At 42.4% G+C, this 21,481-nt stretch overlaps 1 protein-coding gene across 6 annotated transcripts in view; it reads right to left on the bottom strand.

Moving 5' to 3' along the window:
- Positions 1-221: 221 nt before the first annotated feature.
- NBEA (neurobeachin) overlaps positions 222-21,481 on the bottom strand; it is a 520,018-nt gene continuing 498,758 nt past the window's right edge. For all 6 annotated transcript variants that reach the window (XM_063429275.1, XM_063429259.1, XM_063429266.1 and 3 more), the window contains 3 exons: positions 3,810-4,006; positions 3,014-3,165; positions 222-2,080 (listed from right to left, as the gene is read on the bottom strand). In XM_063429275.1, the coding sequence (XP_063285345.1) occupies positions 1,990-2,080; positions 3,014-3,165; positions 3,810-4,006 (440 nt within the window). In that variant the 3' untranslated portion in view covers positions 222-1,989. The remainder of the gene's footprint in view (positions 2,081-3,013; positions 3,166-3,809; positions 4,007-21,481) is intronic.

A 21,481-nucleotide genomic window follows, 5' to 3' on the forward strand; every position in this document is an offset into this window, starting at 1 on the left:
CACTTTTCCCATTTTTAGTGTACATCTTGATGTATTTTTCTTCCATCTGAATATTTTGTCTGGCAAGTATGTGGAGTAAAGAGTTGGAATGCGGACAAGTGCAGACCACGATCAGCAATCACTTGGAAATATAATGACGACCATTTGTGTGCAAAAACATTTCAACATTTTAGCTATTAAAACAAATAATAAACCAATCAATAAATTATTTGCATATTTTATTTTTCATTTTTTTTTTTTTTTTATTTCCAACTGAACACATCTGGCATATTTTACATCTTTGCAATAAAACATGGTTACATTAGCTCAAGGAATTGATCTATCCAAAATATCTCACCATGATTTCAAGATGAAATTAACTTGTGTTCCAGGTGTTCAATGTCCTTCTATTCTAAGCTACAAACTCAAAATATTGCTTACAGACTGGTGATGAATAACTTAATATTTACGATGATTCCTTGAAAGTTTTTTTTTTCCAGCATCCTTCCTTTCTCTCTCTCTCTCTTTTTTTTTTTTTTAATACAAACAGCAATGTAGAAGAAACTCAGTGGCAAAACTTACTAATACAAGGTGGAGAACAAATAATTAACCACGTCAATAAATAATGATATGTTTTCTGGTGCAAAGTGCCAATACAAATAATCATTATTGAATTTTTGTGGTTGTTGTTTTAAATAAAATAACTGCTAGTGAGTGTAAATTTGGAGAAAATTACATTCTTGTTACATGCCTCAGAGCCCTACCGACACAATATGTACATCTATGACAATACAGTCACCAAATATACAAAGAATAAACAAGTGTATTTACCCCTGGGTGTCAGTTAAACGGTACAGTGTGCAGGAAAATCATTTTGACAACCACTGCAGTATTGTAAAACATAAAGCATCATGTCCATCTTAGGCTGAGAATGTGGCTTTTCGGTGACACCACCACCACAACTTGATAGTTTAACACCAATTATTTTATACTAAAGCCTAAGATCATATAAAACAATAGCAACTGATTTTAAATAAAAGCATAAAAATGACCCTTCAGACCAACAATCCCTGCCTAAGATAGGAGGATTTGCACCGTGTAGTGTCAAGTGCACAGTTATTTAGCGCTAGGAAATGTTAAAACTCATGTTTGTAAAACACTAAGAATTTGACTCAATTGCACTCTTTTACAATGTTCAGAAATAAAAGAAGAACTACAGCAAATATGTCTCTTATGAAATATTTATGGCAAACCATGGCTTTGTATCCCCAAGTTTCGAAAGTTTAAAGGGACTTCACTTATAAGGGATTTAAAAGAAAAGTGCAAAGCATATTTTGGTGTAAATGTTAAAATGATCAGACAAGCCCAAAATCAAACTATTAATACAAGCTGCACCCCTTTTCTTTTCTGTGATATACCTGCTTGGTCAAGTTGTCAGGTATATAAGTACAAGCACATTGGAGCTTCACAATAAAACTAAGAAACTTTTTTTGTTTTGTTTTGTTCATTATACAAGGTTTTACTTTTACAAAAGTATCCCTTTTAAAGTCAAGATGTGCATCTGATGTACAAAGTATCAAACATATTTTTTTTATATTTTTTTTTCACTTTTTTTTATTTTATATTTTTTTCACAGCTTGAAAAGAGGCTGGAAATGGGATGTAAGATTCGTGAACAAAACACCATAACAGCTGGACAAAAGTCTCTTTGAAATGAGTCCTACCACCTTGTTCAGAAAATAAATATTGTTGAAATAATTACCAAACATCTCCTAATCCTCAAATAATTTACATGGTACAAGCTTGCTTTTCAGCAGCTGGTGTTCAATTGTGGAAAAAAAACACACAAAGTGAAGTGGTCGCGGACTACAATGTACAGCTATTGCTGGGTGTAATGGAATGTACAACGGAGGTCAATGTAGACTTGGAGTTCCATCAGAGAAGGCTATGTCTTTTCACTGTACTGCTTGCGCTCTCAGCTCCAATTTGGCTTTCAGCACTTCTGTCCCCCTTAGTATCTGTTCTGATGTTCATAATGCCATCGGTTAAAATCTATATTAAAAGCTACAATGCTACCAGAAGCCATGCCTGTAATCAGAGTCCTAAAAGGAGAGGGGGGAAAAAAGAACAAAAATCAAATGTAGTTTTTTTTTCTTTTCTTTTAATTGAAGTTTGCCATATTATTGATAAACTAGATTTGTGCTTTATAATATGTAATAATTAGGTTGGAATGGTATTGACTTATTACTAACAGAATAAAATAGTTTCTAACAGAATAACGATATAAAAATGATTAATAAGCCAATTAACATTCACATTAACCTCTTGGAATTTGAGAACGGACTACAAATGAAGAGTAAAAGGATAGCGAGGGGCATAAGGACAGCAAGTCTCCAGGAGGAAAGGAGCAAGATCAGGGGAAGCAAGGAAGATGTGGAGGGATAGATGGGATACAGGAATCCAAAATAACTTTCATATAGGCAAGAAACATAGAATGTGACGGCAGATAAGAACCAATCGGCCCATCTAGTCTGCCCAATTTTCTAAATACTTTCATTAGTCCCTGGCCTTATCTTATAGTTAGGATAGCCTTATGCCTATCCCACGCATGCTTAAACTCTTTTACTGTGTTAACCTCTACCACTTCAACTGGAAGGCTATTCCATGCATCCACTACCCTCTCAGTAAAGTAATATTTCCTGATATTATTTTTAAACCTTTGTCCCTCTAATTTAAGACTATGTCCTCTTGTTGTGGTAGTTTTTCTTCTTTTAAATATAGTCTCCTCCTTTACTGTGTTGATTCCCTTTATGTATTTAAATGTTTCTATCATATCCCCCCGTCTCGTCTTTCCTCCAAAAGAGTATATTGTGAATCCAGAATGTGATAGAACACAGACTAAAACCCTTTTATTGATGCTAATGTCGAGAAAGGAATATATAAGAGGATATGCAAAGAGGATACCAAACAAGCAAAGTAAATCTTTATATCAAACACATATATGGAGCATTTTCTTGTGCGTGGTTATAACTCACCTCTGATCATGTGACAGATCCATTGCCCGTATCCCTGCGTCACAGCCAGGGTATATGTAGAGCTGTTTGAAATCACAGGCTTGCCAGACTTCCACAACACCATTATCTCCTCCTGTCACTAGATTCTGTCCATCGCTGCTCAATAGGATGGCCTTGGTGAAATAAAACATTCACGGCATTAATTATAATCTCATATAATAAGATATTGCAAACCCTGGCTCTGCATAATATAAACTTAACACAGAATTTTGACACCGACAAATTTTAGACATTACAAAAAGGACAAGAGAAACCTTTGCAATAAATTATTAGACAAATCTAAAATAAAATGTTAAAGAGAGTTTGGAGACACAATTTAAAAGAAATTAAACCTCATTAAAATAAAAATTATATTCTGCAAATGATAAATTAATGAACTATGCTCAAAACAATAAATATATAATTATATAATCAAAAATATATTTGTATACATACATAAAAGATCAACTCATTCACAGCACTTCTTTCTGCTCCACTACAAAATGTGATGTTTTGAGCACCCAAAAATATCTGTTTGATTTATTGGTAATGTATATAATGAAAGTTGATCATTTTTTACATTACAGTAGCCTCCGTGATGCCTTGGTAAAATGATGACTGGTATATTTTCATCTCCAGAGTCACAAATTACAGTTTTCCAACACTCTGTTTTCTCTCTATTTTTACCATACAAATACGTGATACACATACAGAGGGCTGAGCTTGATAACATTGATTAGCTGTATCTGGGCACAAGGAAAGTGGTATCTACACTTACCCTGGTAGAATCATTAATTTCCATCTGACCCAGAAGTTTTCCATTGATGCTAAAGTTGCAGAAGCGCCCTCGCTCGTAGTATATAATACAGTGGCCTTCACTGGAGACGGATATTAAGCGGGGGTACAGGCAGTTGTCTGGTCCCTCTAAAGCTCTTAGCAAATCTCCAGTGATTGTGTGAACTAAACATGGTCCTTCTGCAAAATATCACAATATATAGAACATGGTTAAAATCCATAGCTCGGTTTTGCAATCAAGGCTCAATACATTCTATTAACAGAACAAACAATTGATGTGCATTAATAATGGGCCGTGCACATTGTACTGGAATTAGCAAATTGCGTTGACGTGCTAAAATATGCAGTGCTCATACATGATCATGTGACATTCTTCTGTATCCTGTGGCATGCTCAATTTGTTAATTTCTTTAATCATGATACATGGGAAAAAAATAATGGGTTGCATCAAAGATTGTACAGGGTTTTCTGTACAATGTGCTCTATTGTATGTGCATCAGTTTCAGACATAATAGGAATGGCAGATGGATCACTGTAGGATCTGGTAGACTTAGAGATGTGGATAAAAGGCATATTGCACAGTCTGTTGCTCTACATAATTCATTTTCTGCACTTTCAGAGTGTAATGGTGTTGTGGAGAGAGGCACTGAGGCTAGTGGTGTTGTGGAGAGAGGCACTGAGGCTAGTGGTGTTGTGGAGAGAGGCACTGAGGCTAGTGGTGTTGTGGAGAGAGGCACTGAGGCTAGTGGTGTTGTGGAGAGAGGCACTGAGGCTAGTGGTGTTGTGGAGAGAGGCACTGAGGCTAGTGGTGTTGTGGAGAGAGGCACTGAGGCTAGTGGTGTTGTGGAGAGAGGCACTGAGGCTAGTGGTGTTGTGGAGAGAGGCACTGAGGCTAGTGGTGTTGTGGAGAGAGGCACTGAGGCTAGTGGTGTTGTGGAGAGAGGCACTGAGGCTAGTGGTGTTGTGGAGAGAGGCACTGAGGCTAGTGGTGTTGTGGAGAGAGGCACTGAGGCTAGTGGTGTTGTGGAGAGAGGCACTGAGGCTAGTGGTGTTGTGGAGAGAGGCACTGAGGCTAGTGGTGTTGTGGAGAGAGGCACTGAGGCTAGTGGTGTTGTGGAGAGAGGCACTGAGGCTAGTGGTGTTGTGGAGAGAGGCACTGAGGCTAGTGGTGTTGTGGAGAGAGGCACTGAGGCTAGTGATGTTTTCGAGAGAGGCTTGGAGACTATGGTGAGGCCTAATAGAAAGCAGTTGTTGTTAGGGGATTCCATCATAAGAGGTGTGGAGATGGACAATAGTGGTCTTGTGAGGTGTCTTCCCGGAGCTACTGCTCACAGAGACAGGAGACGTATCTGTAATATTGTTAAGCGAGCAAAGCAGGAAGGGGAATTGGATGTACTTGTCCATCTAGGGACAAATGATTTGGCTTGCAATGATGTTTCAGAGGTTAAGGACATTTTTAGTGTTTTTGCCAATGATATACGGCAGGTTGCTTCCACACTGTCATTCTCTGAAGTTCTGCCTGTGGATAACACTCAGAACGACAGGCGGATGCATATTAGGGACTTTAACTTGTGGCTTGGTGAATGGTGTCGGGAGCAAGGATTTGGCTTTATTTCTCATGGTAGCTCTGTTTGGAATGGAAATAAACTGTACAAAAAAGATGGTTTGCATCTTTCTCAAAAGGGAACAAATGTTCTCAGTGAGCAGTTCAGAGGTTTTGCTAGGATATATTTAAACTAGGAGGGGGGGGCAAAAGGGTGATAAAACATCAATCCAATTGTCCCCCCAAAACAAGGACAGAAGGTGCCTGTAGCAAGTGTGTTAAAAAATGATAAGCTTGGAGTCATGTCTACAAATGCTTGCAGTTTAGGGAATAAGATCCATGAACTTGTGGCAATAATGGCAACTGATAGTGTAGATTTAGTCGCTGTTACTGAGACATGGTATAATAAGAAAAATGACTGGGACATAGCAATACCAGGGTACTCTTTATATAGAAAAGACAGGGAAGGCAGGAAAGGGGAGGGGTGGCCCTGTATTTAAAGGATAGCATAAAATCTAGCCTAATAAAAGTTAGTGAGGCAAACATAGAGTCCGTTTGGGTTATGTTAGAATTTGGTAATCACACAGTAACTCGTGTAGGTCTGATTTATAGGCTTCCAGGACAAATAGAAGAGTTAGATAATCTACTAGTTGAGGAAATAGCTAAAATGACAATGAAGGGGGAAGTTATCATCATGGGTGACTTTAATCTTCCTGATGTAAATTGGAAAACAAAAATAGCTGCTTGTGCCAGGAGCTAAACTCCCTAATGGGATTGTCTCTAAAACAAGTCGTTGAGGAGCCAACTCGTAAAGAGGCCATACTAGATTTAGTGTTAACAAATGGAGATTTGGTATCCGATATTACTGTAGGTGAAAGTTTAGGATCCAGTGATCATCAATCAGTGTGGTTTAATATTAGAACAGTGACTGAGTCACACCACACAAAAACAAAAGTTTTAGACTTTAGAAAAACAGACTTTTCTAAAATTAGAATATGTGTAAAGGAGTCATTATCAGACTGGAGCAATTTAAATGGCGTCCAAGAGCAAAGGGATTATTTAAAAGTTGCACTACTGAAGGCAACAGAAAATTGCATTAGGAGTGTCAGTAAAAGCAAAAAATTCAAGAAACCACTGTGGTACTCCGCAGATGTGGCCAAAATAGTAAAAAGTAAAAAAAAAAAAAGTTAGCATTTAGTAATTATAAAAAAAAACAGAGTGAGGAAGACAGAATGATCTATAAGATTAGGCAGAAAGAGGCTAAGCAAGTTATAAGAGCTTCCAAATTACACACAGAAGAGAAAATAGCACAGTCAGTAAAAAAGGGGGACAGCACTTTTTTTAGATACATAAATGAGAAAAGAAAAGTAAAACAAGGATTAGTTAGATTAAAAACAAAAGAAGGAAGGTATGTAGAAGAGGATAAAGGTCTAGCTGACTGCCTCAATGAATATTTTTTGTTCGGTATTTACAGATGAAAATGAAGGAGAGGGACCTCAGTTAAGAAAAAGGATAAATGAGTTATTTATTACACGTGAGTTTACAGAGGAAGAGGTTCTATTTCAACTGTCAAATGTAAAGACAAATAAGTCAATGGGACCTGATGGAATACACCCAAAGCTATTAAAATAGCTTTGTGGTGTACTAGCAAAACCATTAACAGATTTATTTAACCAATCCTTGATAACAGGAGTAGTCCCAGAAGATTGGAAGTTGGCGAATGTTGTGCCCATTCACAAGAAAGGTAATAGGGAGGAGTTGGGCAACTATAGACCAGTAAGCCTTACTTCAGTAGAGGGGAAAGTGATGGAAACCATGTTAAAGGATAGGATTGTTGAACATCTAAAAACACATGGATTTCAAGATCAGAGACAACATGGGTTTACTTCAGGGAGATCATGCCAAACTAATCTTATTGATTTTTTTGATTGGGTAACTAAAATTATAGATCAGGGTGGTGCAGTAGACATTGCTTACCTAGATTTCAGTAAGGCTTTTGACACTGTTGCACATAGAAGGCTTATCAATAAACTGCAATCTTTAAGTTTGGATTCCAATATTGTTGAATGGGTGAGGCAGTGGCTGAGTGACAGGCAACAGAGGGTTGTAGTCAATGGAGTATATTCGAAACTTGGGCTTGTCACCAGTGGGGTACCTCAGGGATCTGTACTTGGACCCATTCTCTTTAATGTTTTTATTAGTGATATTGCAGAAGGTCTTGATGGTAAGGTATGTATTTTTGCTGATGATCCTAAGATATGTAAAAGGCTTGATGTTCCAGGAGGGATAAGCCAAATGGCTAATGATTTAGGTAAACTATGTCAGGGTATTTATATCGGCAGACATTTTGTGCTATGATAGAAATTAAAAGTGTATATTCTGACTGAGTCACTCCGAACAGACCAGACTCCATTTTGTTATTTTCAAGTTAACAAAGAGACACGAAATTTCTATCCTTTCTGTAAAACTAACCACTTTGCCAGAGCTAAAGGAATGCATAGTATAAACAAACCAAGTGATAAGAGACTGTCAAATTGCTAATGGAATAGAATAAATTCTAAACCCAGACATTTGTGACAGAGAAGATTAAATAACTTAATTTTACTTTCGATAATGTATAAGAGTCCCATTGTAATTTAAAGGTGATATTAAGTTTAAGAACTGTCATATTAGAAATTATAGCAGAATTTGGAGACACATAGTCTGAAGAAAACCCTTTGAACTGACGAGTAAACTTAAATTATATTAACTATAAAGATATTGTTTCCTTTAAAAGTTAAGACAAAGGGAAGAGAGAGGTATGCAGAGGAGGCAGGAGTCAGAGGAAGCAGTTGGAAGCAGGCTAAGTCAGGAGGCGAGAAAGAAACATTCCTTGACACTTAGCTACCTGAGAACATCTGGTGAGAACATCTCTTTAACTGGTAAATATACTGGTTTCATTTAATTAATTAAAATTTTTCTAATAGCATGATATATGACTGGATAAATCACGATCAGATTTTGATATTTAGAAATCTTAGTTAACTAAGAAGTATATATTTATAAATTTTCTTTTCTGCAGATAGAAATAGAATAAGTATGTATTTATGTGACATATCACATGTTAGCATATCGTGATATTTATCCAGGTGTATTGATTTGCTCTAAAATAAGATAAAATATCTGTTTAGGCAAGTTAAAAATTCAGCTTGTAGAATTTGGTAGATTTCGCTTATTGGATGGTTCCAGGAAGTGACTAATGAACTGGTTTCATTGTTATTTTATTTAAAATTACATGAGAATAGATCTTAATTACCTAGGAGATCTAGCCAGCATTGAAAGGGTTATTCTAACTGTCAGCTAAAGTTTTGATGGCTTTACGCTGCAGCTCTGTCTCTATGTGAAACTTTCTTTGTCTCTGTGAAGCCCATCATAAATCTTCTTGACAGCTAATGTTGTAGATTCTAAACTGTGTTAACCGTTGGAAAATATATTGCCATTTAATTGCATACTCATATTATACTAAATATTCATTGATTATTGTCACGCATGTTACATATTATTATTTTTTTGTCACAATAAATTGTATCTATTTTTATAACAAATTGTGATTTTATTTATATGGAATACATTTCACTTACACGATAACGATCTTTGGGAACTGAGAATTGAAATAGTGGGCAATTCTCAACTGTTTACTATTACTATCCCATAAATATCCCCACAACTACAAAAATGGTCAGAGTTGTGGCAACTGACATTTAATGTGGATAAGTGCAAGATAATGCATCTTGGACGTAAAAACCCAAGGGCAGAGTACAGAATATTTGATAGAGTCCTAACCTCAACATCTGAGGAAAGGGATTTAGGGGCAGTGGCGTACGTACCGCGGTCGCAGGGGTCGCAGCTGCGACCGGGCCCGGCCGCCCTGCGGCCCCCCGCGACTGGGTAGCAGCTGCCACATTTGCAGCCCCGGCCCGTGCAACAAACCGCCGGGGCCGCATGTTAAGGGGTCCATCGGGTGGCCCATGCTGTCAGGGCCACCCGATGGACATGGATTGTAAGGGGGCCCGGTCTGCGCTGGGCGCTTTAAGAGCGCGACCGGGCCCCCTGTGATGACCGCACATCACTCCTCCCAGCATACTGAGAGCCCGCGCGGGAGGAAACAGAAAGGAGGAGGGAGTCAGAGTGGGAACTCTGACTCCCATCAGGCTGAGCCACCACTGGACCCCAGGGAAAGTCACACAGGGTAGGAAACATTTTGTGTCTCTGTATGTCTTTGTGTCTGTGTGTATGTATGTCTGTGTTTCTGTATGTGTGTATGTCTGTGTCTCTGTATGTGTGTATGTCTGTGTCTCTGTATGTGTGTATGTCTGTGTCTCTGTATGTGTGTATGTCTGTGTCTCTGTATGTGTGTATGTCTGTGGCTCTGTGTGTGTATCTGTATGTCTGTGTATGTATGTTTGTGTCTCTGTGTGTGTATCTGTATGTATGTGTGTGTGTATGTTTGTGTCTGTGTCTCTGTATGTGTGTATGTATGTGTGTCTGTCTGTGTGTGTGTGTATCCATATGTATGTCTGTGTCTCTCTGTGTGTGTATCCGTATGTATGTCTGTGTCTCTGTGTGTGTGTGTATCCATATGTGTGTCTGTGTCTCTGTGTGTGTGTATCCCTATGTATGTCTGTGTCTCTCTGTGTGTGTATCCATATGTGTGTCTGTGTCTCTGTATGTGTGTGTATCTGTATGTATGCTTGTGTCTGTGTCTCTGTATGTGTGTCTGTCTGTATGTATGCTTGTGTCTGTGTCTCTGTATGTGTGTCTGTCTCTGTATGTGTGTATGTATGTGTGTCTGTCTCTGTGTGTGTGTATCCGTATGTATGTCTGTGTCTCTGTGTCTCTGTATGTGTGTGTGTGTATCTGTATGTGTGTGTATCTGTATGTATGTTTGTGTCTGTGTCTCTGTATGATTGTGTGGCTGTGTCTCTGTATGTGTGTATGTGTGTGTCTGTCTCTGTATGTGTGTATCTGTATGTCTGTGTCTGCGTGTGTGTCTATGTATATGTATGTATGTATGTATGTGTCTGTCGGGGGTGTGTGTATGTGTTTGTGTCTGTATGTATGTGTGGGGGGGGGGCCCACAGATCAGTTTCAAACCTGGGCCCCATGGAGTGTGTGTACGCCACTGTTTAGGGGTGATTATTTCTGGTGACTTAAAGGTAGTGTCAGGGTGCCTGTGGTCTCTACCTCCGAAAGAGGTAGAGACTTCGCAGTTCCTTCATCCGGACGGTCTGATGGCTTCCTTCCTCGCGGTCTATCCGGTCGTGCAAAGCCAGCCGCGAGGGAGTGACTGCCTTTTACAGCATCACGTCCGGAAGTACGTCAGGACACTACCGGAACGAACTGTCAGTCAAGTGCTGCAGGACCAATCAGGACGCCTCAGAGGCGTGGTTACTTTTCGGAACAGGGTATTTAACGGAGCTTCTCTCGTCAGCTCATTGCCCTGTCGTGGTTCTAGCTTGTTCTAGTCACTCAGTGCTTGTGTTCTGCTTATCCCCTTTGGTTTTGACCCGGCTTGTTTATTCTACTCTGCTTACCTCTGTATCCTTGATTCGGCTTGTCTCTCGCTCTCCTGTCTTCTGTTACCCTCGACCTCGGCTTGTCTTTGACTATTCTCTCAGTACTACTTACGTTAGTCCGGCCATTCTAAGGTCCGGTATACGTATCTGGCTACTGTTTGTACGCTGCATGTTGGATCCCTGTCCCGATCCTGACATTACGACAGGGCCAATGGATCCTGCAAGTACAAACAGTCAGCTTGCTTCTCCTGATCCTAGGTTTGAAGCCATGGATCACAGAATGGATCAGATGGCACTTGCGCTACAGGCACTATTATCTCGTGCCAATAACCCACCAGAGGAGATACGTAATACCCCTATTTCTCCTGTCAGTTCAGGTTTAGAGGTAGTCACAGTGGGTGCTTCTTCTCGCATTACCCCCCCAGTACGCTATGGTGGGGCGCCTGAGAAGTGTCGTGGTTTTTTAAACCAAATTAGTATCCACTTTGAATTGCAACCTCGCTCCTATCCTACAGATAGGGCAAAGGTAGGATTTATTATCACCCTACTTATTGAGAAGGCTCTGAGATGGGCCAATCCACTATGGGAGAACGATAACCCATTAGTATATAACTATAACGCATTTGTAGCTGCTTTTAGAAGAACATTTGACCCTCCAGGTAGAAAGGTTAATGCAGCCAGATTACTGTTGCGCCTGAGACAGGAGAACCGAACACTTGTGGATTATGCACTAGAGTTCAGGTCTCTGGCGTCAGAAGTCAAGTGGAACGAGACGGCGTATATGGATGTATTTTTGAATGGCCTATCTGATGTAATCCTTGATGAGGTTGCTACTAGAGAACTCCCTGAGAATTTAGAAGATTTAATTTCGTTCATCTCTCGTATAGATGAACGTTTAAGAGAGAGACAGAACACTCGAGAGAGGAATCGGAGCCCTTCTTTTAGGTTAGCTCCCTCTTTTCCAAGTCCTGACTCCACGGTATCTTTGCTTCCTGAACCTATGCAGATAGGGTATACCCGCCTCTCTGAGGAGGAAAGACAGTACAGAAGAAGAGAGGGTTTGTGTATGTATTGTGGAGCCAAAGGTCATTTACTCTCGAACTGTTCTAACCGTCCGGGAAACGCTCGCACCTAAGTCTCTCTAGAGGACAGGCCTTGGGTGTTTCTATTTTGTCCTCTACTCCTAATTATAAAGATCACAGGCTTCTGCTACCAGTTTCCTTGACTTGGGAGAGGGAAGTAGTAAGGGCTATGGCATTGATAGATTCCGGTGCTGCGGAGAATTTTATCGACCAGGCCTTTGCGAGTAAAAACAACATCCCAACCCAGCTAAGGGAGACACCCTTGGCCGTTGAGGCCATAGATGGTAGACCACTACTAGACCCTGTTATCTTTCGTGAAACCATACCCATTGATTTAAATGTTGGTATCCTACACGTGGAGAATTTATCTCTTATGCTCATTTCGTCCCCTTCCGTTCCCATAGTTCTAGGGTACCCATGGTTGAAGAAACATAACCCTATTACTGATTGGGAGTTAGGGGAGATACTCTCGTGGGGCCAGGGCTGCCAGGATAGGTGTTTAAGCAAGGTTTCTCCCTTAGCTAATATTAACATACCGGAGAATCCTACTCAGTTCACAGAAAGACAAATACCAGACCTTTACCTAGACTTAAAGGCAGTATTTGACAAGAAGAATGCCGATTCTTTGCCGCCACACAGGTCATTTGATTGTAAGATTAAGCTTTTACCAGGGACGATGCCTCCGAGGGGCCATGTATATCCTTTGTCTGTTCAGGAAAACTCGGTTCTAGAGGAGTATATTCGGGAGAATTTAGAAAAGGGATTCATTAGGAGGTCTTCTTCTCCGGCCGGGGCTGGGTTCTTTTTCATTAAGAAAAAGGATGGCACGCTGAGACCTTGTATCGATTACCGAGGCTTGAATAAAATAACTGTCAGAAATGCCTATCCTATCCCACTGATTACCGAGTTATTTGATCGTCTTAAGGGCTCCAAGATCTTCACCAAGTTAGATCTTAGAGGGGCATACAATTTGGTGAGAATCCAGCATGGTCACGAGTGGATGACGGCATTCAATACCCGGTATGGCCACTACGAATACACGGTTATGCCATTTGGACTTTGCAATGCTCATGCAGTATTTCAAGATTTGATTAATGAGGTACTTAGGGAGTTTCAACATGATTGTGTTATTGTTTACCTGGACGACATACTAATACACTCTAAGGAGATTGAGACTCACCATAAACAGGTCAGAAAGGTATTACACAAACTTCTGCAACATGGTCTATACTGCAAATTGGAGAAATGCAGTTTTGATCAGTCTCAGACAGACTTTCTTGGGTACGTGATTTCTGGGGAAGGTTTTAAAATGGACCCTGGAAAACTCCAATCTATTTTAGATTGGCCATTGCCTAAGGGACTCAAGGCTATCCAGAGGTTTATTGGTTTTTCCAACTACTATAGGCGCTTCATTAAGGGATACTCCTCTATCATTGCGCCTATTACCAATATGACCAAACAAGGGGCTGATACTAAGGTCTGGTCTAAGGAGGCTCTTGTTGCTTTCAAGACTCTCAAGGAACTTTTTTCCTCGGCTCCCATTCTAGTTCATCCTGATACGACTCTGCCTTTCTTGCTCGAGGTCGATGCCTCTGAGACAGGAGTTGGGGCTGTTCTGTCTCAAAGGTTAGGGGTGGATAAACCGTTACACCCTTGTGGTTTCTTCTCTAAGAAATTATCTGGGCCTGAGAGCAGATATGACATCGGGGAAAGGGAACTGTTAGCGGTCATTAAGGCTTTAAAGGAGTGGAGACATTTACTGGAAGGGACATTACACCCTGTTACTATATTAACGGATCATAAGAACTTGTCTTATATTGGGGAGGCTAAGCGCTTATCCGCCAGACAGGCTCGCTGGTCCTTGTTCCTCACTCACTTTAATTATGTACTTACTTATAGACCTGGTTCTAAGAACTCTAAAGCCGATGCTTTGTCTCGTCAATATGAACCATCCACTATAACTGAAACAGTCCTCTCCTCCATAGTTCCTAAGGGAAATATCATCGCAAACACGAATCTTAGGATTCACTCTCCATTGCTTTCCGAGATCATGAAGTCTCAGCATTTGGCACCCAAACAGACTCCTGGGGATCGACACTTCGTTCCTGCCACTCTCCAACTGGAGGTGCTACGCTGTCTCCATAACAGCAAAGTGGCGGGGCATCCGGGCATCCGCAAAACATATGCTCTGGTCTCTAAAGATTTTTGGTGGCCTGACTTACGTAAGGATATTAAAGAATTCATAGGGGCATGTGAGGTTTGTACCAAGACTAAGCAACCTCATTCGCTTCCATGCGGATTTCTGCATCCTTTAGAGGTTCCTGAAAAGCCATGGTCCTGTTTGGCTATGGACTTCATTGTTGATTTGCCTATCTCTAAAAAGCAGACTGTTATCCTCACTGTGGTGGACAGATTTACTAAGATGGCTCACTTCATTCCCTTACCTAAACTCCCATCTTCGCCTGAATTAGCGGAGATATTCGCTAGGGAGATTTTCCGTTTGCATGGGATACCTTCCCAAATTGTCTCTGACAGAGGCTCCCAATTTGTTTCCCGTTTTTGGAAATCTTTCTGCTCCCAACTAGGCATCAAATTGAATTTCTCCTCTGCCTATCATCCTCAGTCCAATGGAGCTGCTGAACGTACTAAGCAAAAAGTTGAACAATATTTACGTTGTTTCGTTTCTGAACACCAGGACGATTGGGTCGGTTTGATTCCTTGGGCGGAGTTTGCACATAACAATCTCATTTGTGATTCTACGCAGTCTAGCCCTTTTTTCTTGAATTATGGCTTCCATCCTTCCATCCTTCCTTCGGAATCTTCTTCTCAAGGGGTACCGTCGGTGGATATTCATGTTGCCAATTTAAGGAGGTTGTGGGATCAGACTCGACAAATCCTTCTGCACAATTCCATGCTGGTTAAAAAACACGCTGACAAACGTAGAAGGGCAGCACCGGTGTTTGTTCCAGGCGATAGAGTATGGTTAAGTACTAGAAACATTCGGTTAAAGGTGCCGTCCATGAAGTTTGCTCCTCGATATATTGGACCTTACAGGGTACTGTCTCAAATTAACCCAGTTGCGTATCGTTTAGCATTGCCTAATGCCTTACGCATTCCGAATTCATTTCATGTTTCCTTGCTAAAACCACTAATATGTAACAGGTTCTCCTCCACGATCGCCCCTCCTCGCTCTGTGCAAGTGGAGGGTCAGGAGGAGTATGAGGTCGATTCCATCGTTGATTCTCGAGTCTCCTGAGGGAGACTGCAGTATCTGGTCGATTGGAAGGGTTATGGTCCTGAGGAGAGAAGTTGGGTACCTCAGGAGGAGGTGCATGCTCCCCGTCTCCGCAGGGCGTTCCACTCTCGCTTCCCTTCTCGCCCTGGTGTCTTCCGCCCGGTGGGCGTATCTGAGAGGGGGGGGGGTACTGTCAGGGTACCTGTGGTCTCTACCTCCGAAAGAGTGTCAGGATCGGGTCAGGGATCCAACACGCAGAGTACAAAGAGTAGCAGATACGTATACCGGTCCTTAGAATGGCCGGACTTAACGTAAAACTACGATAGAATGGTCAGAGACAAGCCGAGGTCGAGGGAACGAGAAGACAGGTAAGCGAGAGACAAGCCGGGTCAAGGATAACAGAAAGACAGGAGAGTAAATACCAAAGCCGGGTCAGAACCAAAAGGCAAGAGAATAACAAAGCACTGTGTGACTAGGCAGACTAGAACCACGACAGGGCAATGAGTAAATGAGAGAGCCACTGTTAAGTATCCTGGTTAGGGAGAGAAGACACGCCTCCGGCGAGTCCTGATTCGTCTCCCGAGATTTGAGTGACAGGACGTTCCGGGTTGGCGTCATGACGTCGATCTCCGGTCCTCCTGCTATAAAAGGAAGTGACTCCCTCGCGGCCGGCGTTAGCAAGACCGAGTGAACCGCGAGGGGCCGAGGAGACATGCCGTCCGGACGGATAAACTTCTAAGTCTCTACCTCTCTCAGAGGTAGAGGCTTCAGGTACCCTGACAGTACCCCCCCTCTCAGATACGCCCACCGGGCGGAAGGAGCCGGGGCGAGATAGAAAGCGGGAGTGAAATGCCCTGCGAAGGCGAGGAGCATGAACATCCTCTTGTGGTACCCAACTCCTCTCCTCAGGGCCATAACCCTTCCAGTCAACCAAATATTGTACTCTCCCCCGGGAGACACGAGAATCAATAATGGAGTTAACCTCATACTCCTCCTGACCCTCCACCTGAACAGGGCGCGGAGGGGCGATTGTGGAGGAGAATCTGTTACAGATTAGAGGTTTCAGCAATGACACGTGAAAGGAGTTCGGGATGCGTAAAGTAGCTGGGAGAGCTAGACGATACGCCACTGGGTTAATTCGAGTCAAGATCCTGTAGGGGCCAATATAACGAGGAGCGAATTTCATGGAAGGAACTTTAAGGCGAATATTCCTAGTACTCAGCCAAACTCTATCGCCTGGAACAAAATTCGGAGCCGCCCTTCTACGTTTGTCAGCATGTTTCTTAACCAGCATAGAATTGTGTATAAGAATCTGTCGAGTCTGATCCCACAACTTCCTCAAATTGGCCACATGGACATCAACCGACGGCACTCCTTGGGAAGGAGAAACCGAGGGAAGAATAGATGGATGAAAGCCATAGTTCATGAAGAAGGGGCTTGAATGCGTAGAGTCACAAACGAGATTGTTGTGCGCAAACTCCGCCCAAGGAATCAAACCGACCCAATCGTCCTGGTGTTCGGAAACAAAACAACGTAAGTATTGCTCAATCCTCTGGTTGGTTCGTTCGGCAGCTCCGTTAGACTGAGGATGATAGGCGGACGAAAAATTCAATTTGATGCCTAATTGAGAACAGAACGATCTCCAAAAACGGGAAACAAATTGGGAGCCTCTATCAGAAGTGATCTCCGAAGGAATCCCATGCAAGCGAAAAATCTCTTTAGCAAAGATCTCCGCCAATTCAGGAGAAGTCGGGAGTTTAGGCAAGGGTACGAAATGTGCCATCTTGGTAAACCTATCGACTACGGTGAGGATAACAGTGTGCCTTTTAGAAACAGGCAAATCCACAATAAAGTCCATTGCCACACAGGACCAAGGTTTGTCAGGAATTTCCAGAGGTTGTAGAAGACCACAAGGAAGCGAATGCGGTAGTTTAGTTTTAGTACAGACCTCACAAACTCCGATAAAATCCTTAATATCCTTCCGTAACGAAGGCCACCAGAAATCCTTGGAGATCAAAGAATACGTCTTGCGAACACCCGGATGACCAGCCACCTTACTCTCGTGAAGACACTGTAAGAGCTCCAATTGGAGTTCAGGAGGAACGAAATGTCTGGAAACCGGAGTCAGTCTAGGTGCCAGATGCTGCAAGCTCCTTATCTGATCAAGTAGCGGAGAATGGATTTTGAGAGTAGTGTTAGCGATAATGTTACACTTGGGTACTATAGAGGACAAAACCGGCTCAGATACGGCAGCAGGTTCATATTGGCGAGACAAGGCATCGGCTTTAGAATTCTTAGAACCTGGCCTATATGTGAGTACGTAGTTGAAGTGAGTGAGGAATATGGACCAACGAGCCTGTCTAGATGATAGTCGTTTAGCCTCTCCAATATAGGATAAGTTTTTATGATCTGTCAAAATAGTAACAGGATGCAAAGTACCCTCCAATAAATGTCTCCACTCCTTTAAGGCCATTATAACCGCTAGTAATTCCCTGTCACCAATGTCATATCTGCTTTCAGTACCTGACAATTTTTTGGAAAAGTATCCACAAGGATGTAATGGTTTATCCACACCCAATCTTTGGGACAGAACGGCACCTATACCTGTCTCAGAAGCGTCAACTTCGAGTAGGAAAGGTAGTGTAGTATCAGGGTGAACTAAAATTGGTGCGGAAGCAAACAGCTCCTTGAGTGTCTTAAAAGCCAGAAGTGCTTCAGTAGACCAATTCTTAGTATCAGCCCCTTGTTTGGTCATATTGGTGATGGGAGCAATGATAGAGGAGTATCCCTTAATGAAACGTCTGTAGTAATTAGAGAAACCAATAAATCTCTGGATAGCCTTGAGACCCTTAGGTAAAGGCCAATCTAATATGGATTGGAGCTTCTCCGGATCCATTTCAAACCCCTCCCCAGAAATCACATAACCAAGAAAGGTAGTTTGGGATTGGTCAAAGCTGCATTTCTCTAATTTGCAGTATAAGCCATGCTGAAGAAGTTTGTGTAAAACCCTTCTGACTTGTCCGTGGTGAGTTTCAATATCCCTGGAATGTATAAGTATATCATCAAGGTATACAATCACACAGTCATCTTGAAACTCCCTAAGAACCTCATTAATAAGGTCCTGAAATACCGCCGGGGCATTGCAGAGACCAAAAGGCATTACAGTATACTCATAGTGCCCATATCGAGTATTGAATGCAGTTTTCCACTCGTCTCCGTCGTGAATTCTCACCAAATTATAAGCACCTCTAAGATCTAATTTAGTGAAAATCTTAGAACTTTTTAATCGATCAAAAAGCTCGGTGATCAAGGGAATCGGATATACATTTCTAATGGTTATCTTGTTAAGACCTCGGTAGTCAATGCAGGGTCTTAAAGAACCATCCTTCTTTTTAACAAAAAAAAATCCAGCCCCAGCAGGGGAGGAGGATCTTCTAATGAACCCCTTGTCTAGGTTTTCACGAATATACTCCTCTAGAACTAAGTTTTCATTCGTAGACAAAGGGTATACATGGCCTCTGGGAGGCATAGTACCAGAAAGTAAATTAATTTTGCAATCAAAAGGCCTATGTGGTGGTAAGGTATCAGCCTTTCCTTTGTCAAATACTGCCTTTAAGTCTTGATACAAGGACGGTATCTGTACTTTGGTAGAGTCGGTAGCGTTATTAAGTGCGTTGACACTACAAAGAGGTGACACTTTCTTTAAACAATTCACTTGACAATCCTGACCCCACGAAACTATTTCCCCTGATCTCCAATCTATAACGGGGTTATGTCTCTTAAGCCAGGAGTATCCCAGGACTATGGGAACAGAAGGAGAAGAAATGAGTAGTAGGGATATTTCCTCCTTGTGTAGAATACCAGTAGTTAAGTTAAGAGGTGTGGTCTCCCGGAAAATCACAGGCTCAACTAAAGGTCTACCATCAATGGCCTCAACAGCCAAGGGTGTCTTCCTTAACTGGGATGGGATAGTGTGTTTGGTGAGAAACTTTTGGTCGATAAAACTCTCAGCAGCGCCGGAGTCTATCAATGCCATAGTCTCTAAAGTTCCCTTTTCCCAAGTTAAAGAGACCGGTAATAGGAGTCTATGTTCTTTGTAGTTATGAGTAGAGGACAAAATCGAAACACCCAAGGTCTGTCCTCTAGAGAAACTTAGGTGCGAGCGTTTCCCGGACGACTGGGACAGCTCAAACGTACATGACCTCTGGCTCCACAATACATACACAGTCCCTCCCTTCTCCTGTACTGTCTCTCCTCCTCTGACAGACGAGTAAGGCCTAACTGCATAGGTTCTGAAACCTGTGGAGTTTTGGTTTCAGAATTTTGAAATGATGGTGCTAGTCTAAAGGAAGATTTACCGGTTCTATCTCGAGTATTCTGCCTCTCCCTTAGACGTTCGTCAATACGAGAGATAAAGGAAATTAAGTCTTCCAGATTCTCGGGAAGCTCTCTTGTCGCTACCTCATCAAGTATTACATCGGATAATCCATTTAAAAATACGTCTATATAGGCCTGTTCATTCCATTTTACCTCTGCCGCCAAAGACCTGAACTCTAGTGCGTAATCCACAAGTGTTTGGTTGTCTTGTCTAAGGCGCAACAGTAATCTGGCTGCATTGACCCTCCTGCCAGGGGGATCAAAAGTTCTTTTAAAAGCAGCTACAAAGGCATTATAGTTATAGACTAATGGATTATCATTCTCCCACAACGGATTAGCCCATCTCAGAGCTTTCTCAATGAGTAAGGTAATAATAAATCCCACTTTTGCCCTATCAGTAGGGTATGAACGGGGCTGTAGCTCGAAATGGATACTGATCTGGTTCAAAAAGCCACGACACCTCTCAGGAGAACCAGCATAACGTACAGGTGGGGTAACTCGGGAAGAAGCACCTACAGTAGCTACCTCTAGCCCTGAACCCACAGAAGAAGCAGACATATTACGCATCTCCTCAGGTGGATTAATAGGACGAGATAGCAGCGCCTGTAGTGCTAGAGCCATCTGATCCATCCTATGATCCATGGCGTCAAACCTAGGATCAGGAGAACCAAGCTGACAATTTGTACCTGCAGGATCCATGGCCCTGTCGTAATGTCAGGATCGGGTCAGGGATCCAACACGCAGAGTACAAAGAGTAGCAGATACGTATACCGGTCCTTAGAATGGCCGGACTTAACGTAAAACTACGATAGAATGGTCAGAGACAAGCCGAGGTCGAGGGAACGAGAAGACAGGTAAGCGAGAGACAAGCCGGGTCAAGGATAACAGAAAGACAGGAGAGTAAATACCAAAGCCGGGTCAGAACCAAAAGGCAAGAGAATAACAAAGCACTGTGTGACTAGGCAGACTAGAACCACGACAGGGCAATGAGTAAATGAGAGAGCCACTGTTAAGTATCCTGGTTAGGGAGAGAAGACACGCCTCCGGCGAGTCCTGATTCGTCTCCCGAGATTTGAGTGACAGGACGTTCCGGGTTGGCGTCATGACGTCGATCTCCGGTCCTCCTGCTATAAAAGGAAGTGACTCCCTCGCGGCCGGCGTTAGCAAGACCGAGTGAACCGCGAGGGGCCGAGGAGACATGCCGTCCGGACGGATAAACTTCTAAGTCTCTACCTCTCTCAGAGGTAGAGGCTTCAGGTACCCTGACAAAGAGGTAGAGACTTAGCAGTTCCTTCATCCGGACGGTCTGATGGCTTCCTTCCTCGCGGTCTATCCGGTCGTGCAAAGCCGGCCGCGAGGGAGTGACTGCCTTTTACAGCATCACGTCCGGAAGTACGTCAGGACACTACCGGAACGAACTGTCAGGCAAGTGCTGCAGGACCAATCAGGACGCCTCAGAGGCGTGGTTACTTTTCGGAACAGGGTATTTAACGGAGCTTCTCTCGTCAGCTCATTGCCCTGTCGTGGTTCTAGCTTGTTCTAGTCACTCAGTGCTTGTGTTCTGCTTATCCCCTTTGGTTTTGACCCGGCTTGTTTATTCTACTCTGCTTACCTCTGTATCCTTGATTCGGCTTGTCTCTCGCTCTCCTGTCTTCTGTTACCCTCGACCTCGGCTTGTCTTTGACTATTCTCTCAGTACTACTAACGTTAGTCCGGCCATTCTAAGGCTGGTATACGTATCTGGCTACTGTTTGTACGCTGCGTGTTGGATCCCTGTCCCGATCCTGACAGGTAGGCAGACAATGTAATAGAGCAGCAGGAAATGCTATCAGAATGCTTGGTTGTATAGGGAGAGGTATTAGC

The sequence above is a fragment of the Pelobates fuscus genome, chromosome 1 (genome assembly GCF_036172605.1).
Source record: "Pelobates fuscus isolate aPelFus1 chromosome 1, aPelFus1.pri, whole genome shotgun sequence".
In the NCBI taxonomy this organism is placed as follows: Eukaryota; Metazoa; Chordata; class Amphibia; order Anura; family Pelobatidae; genus Pelobates; species Pelobates fuscus.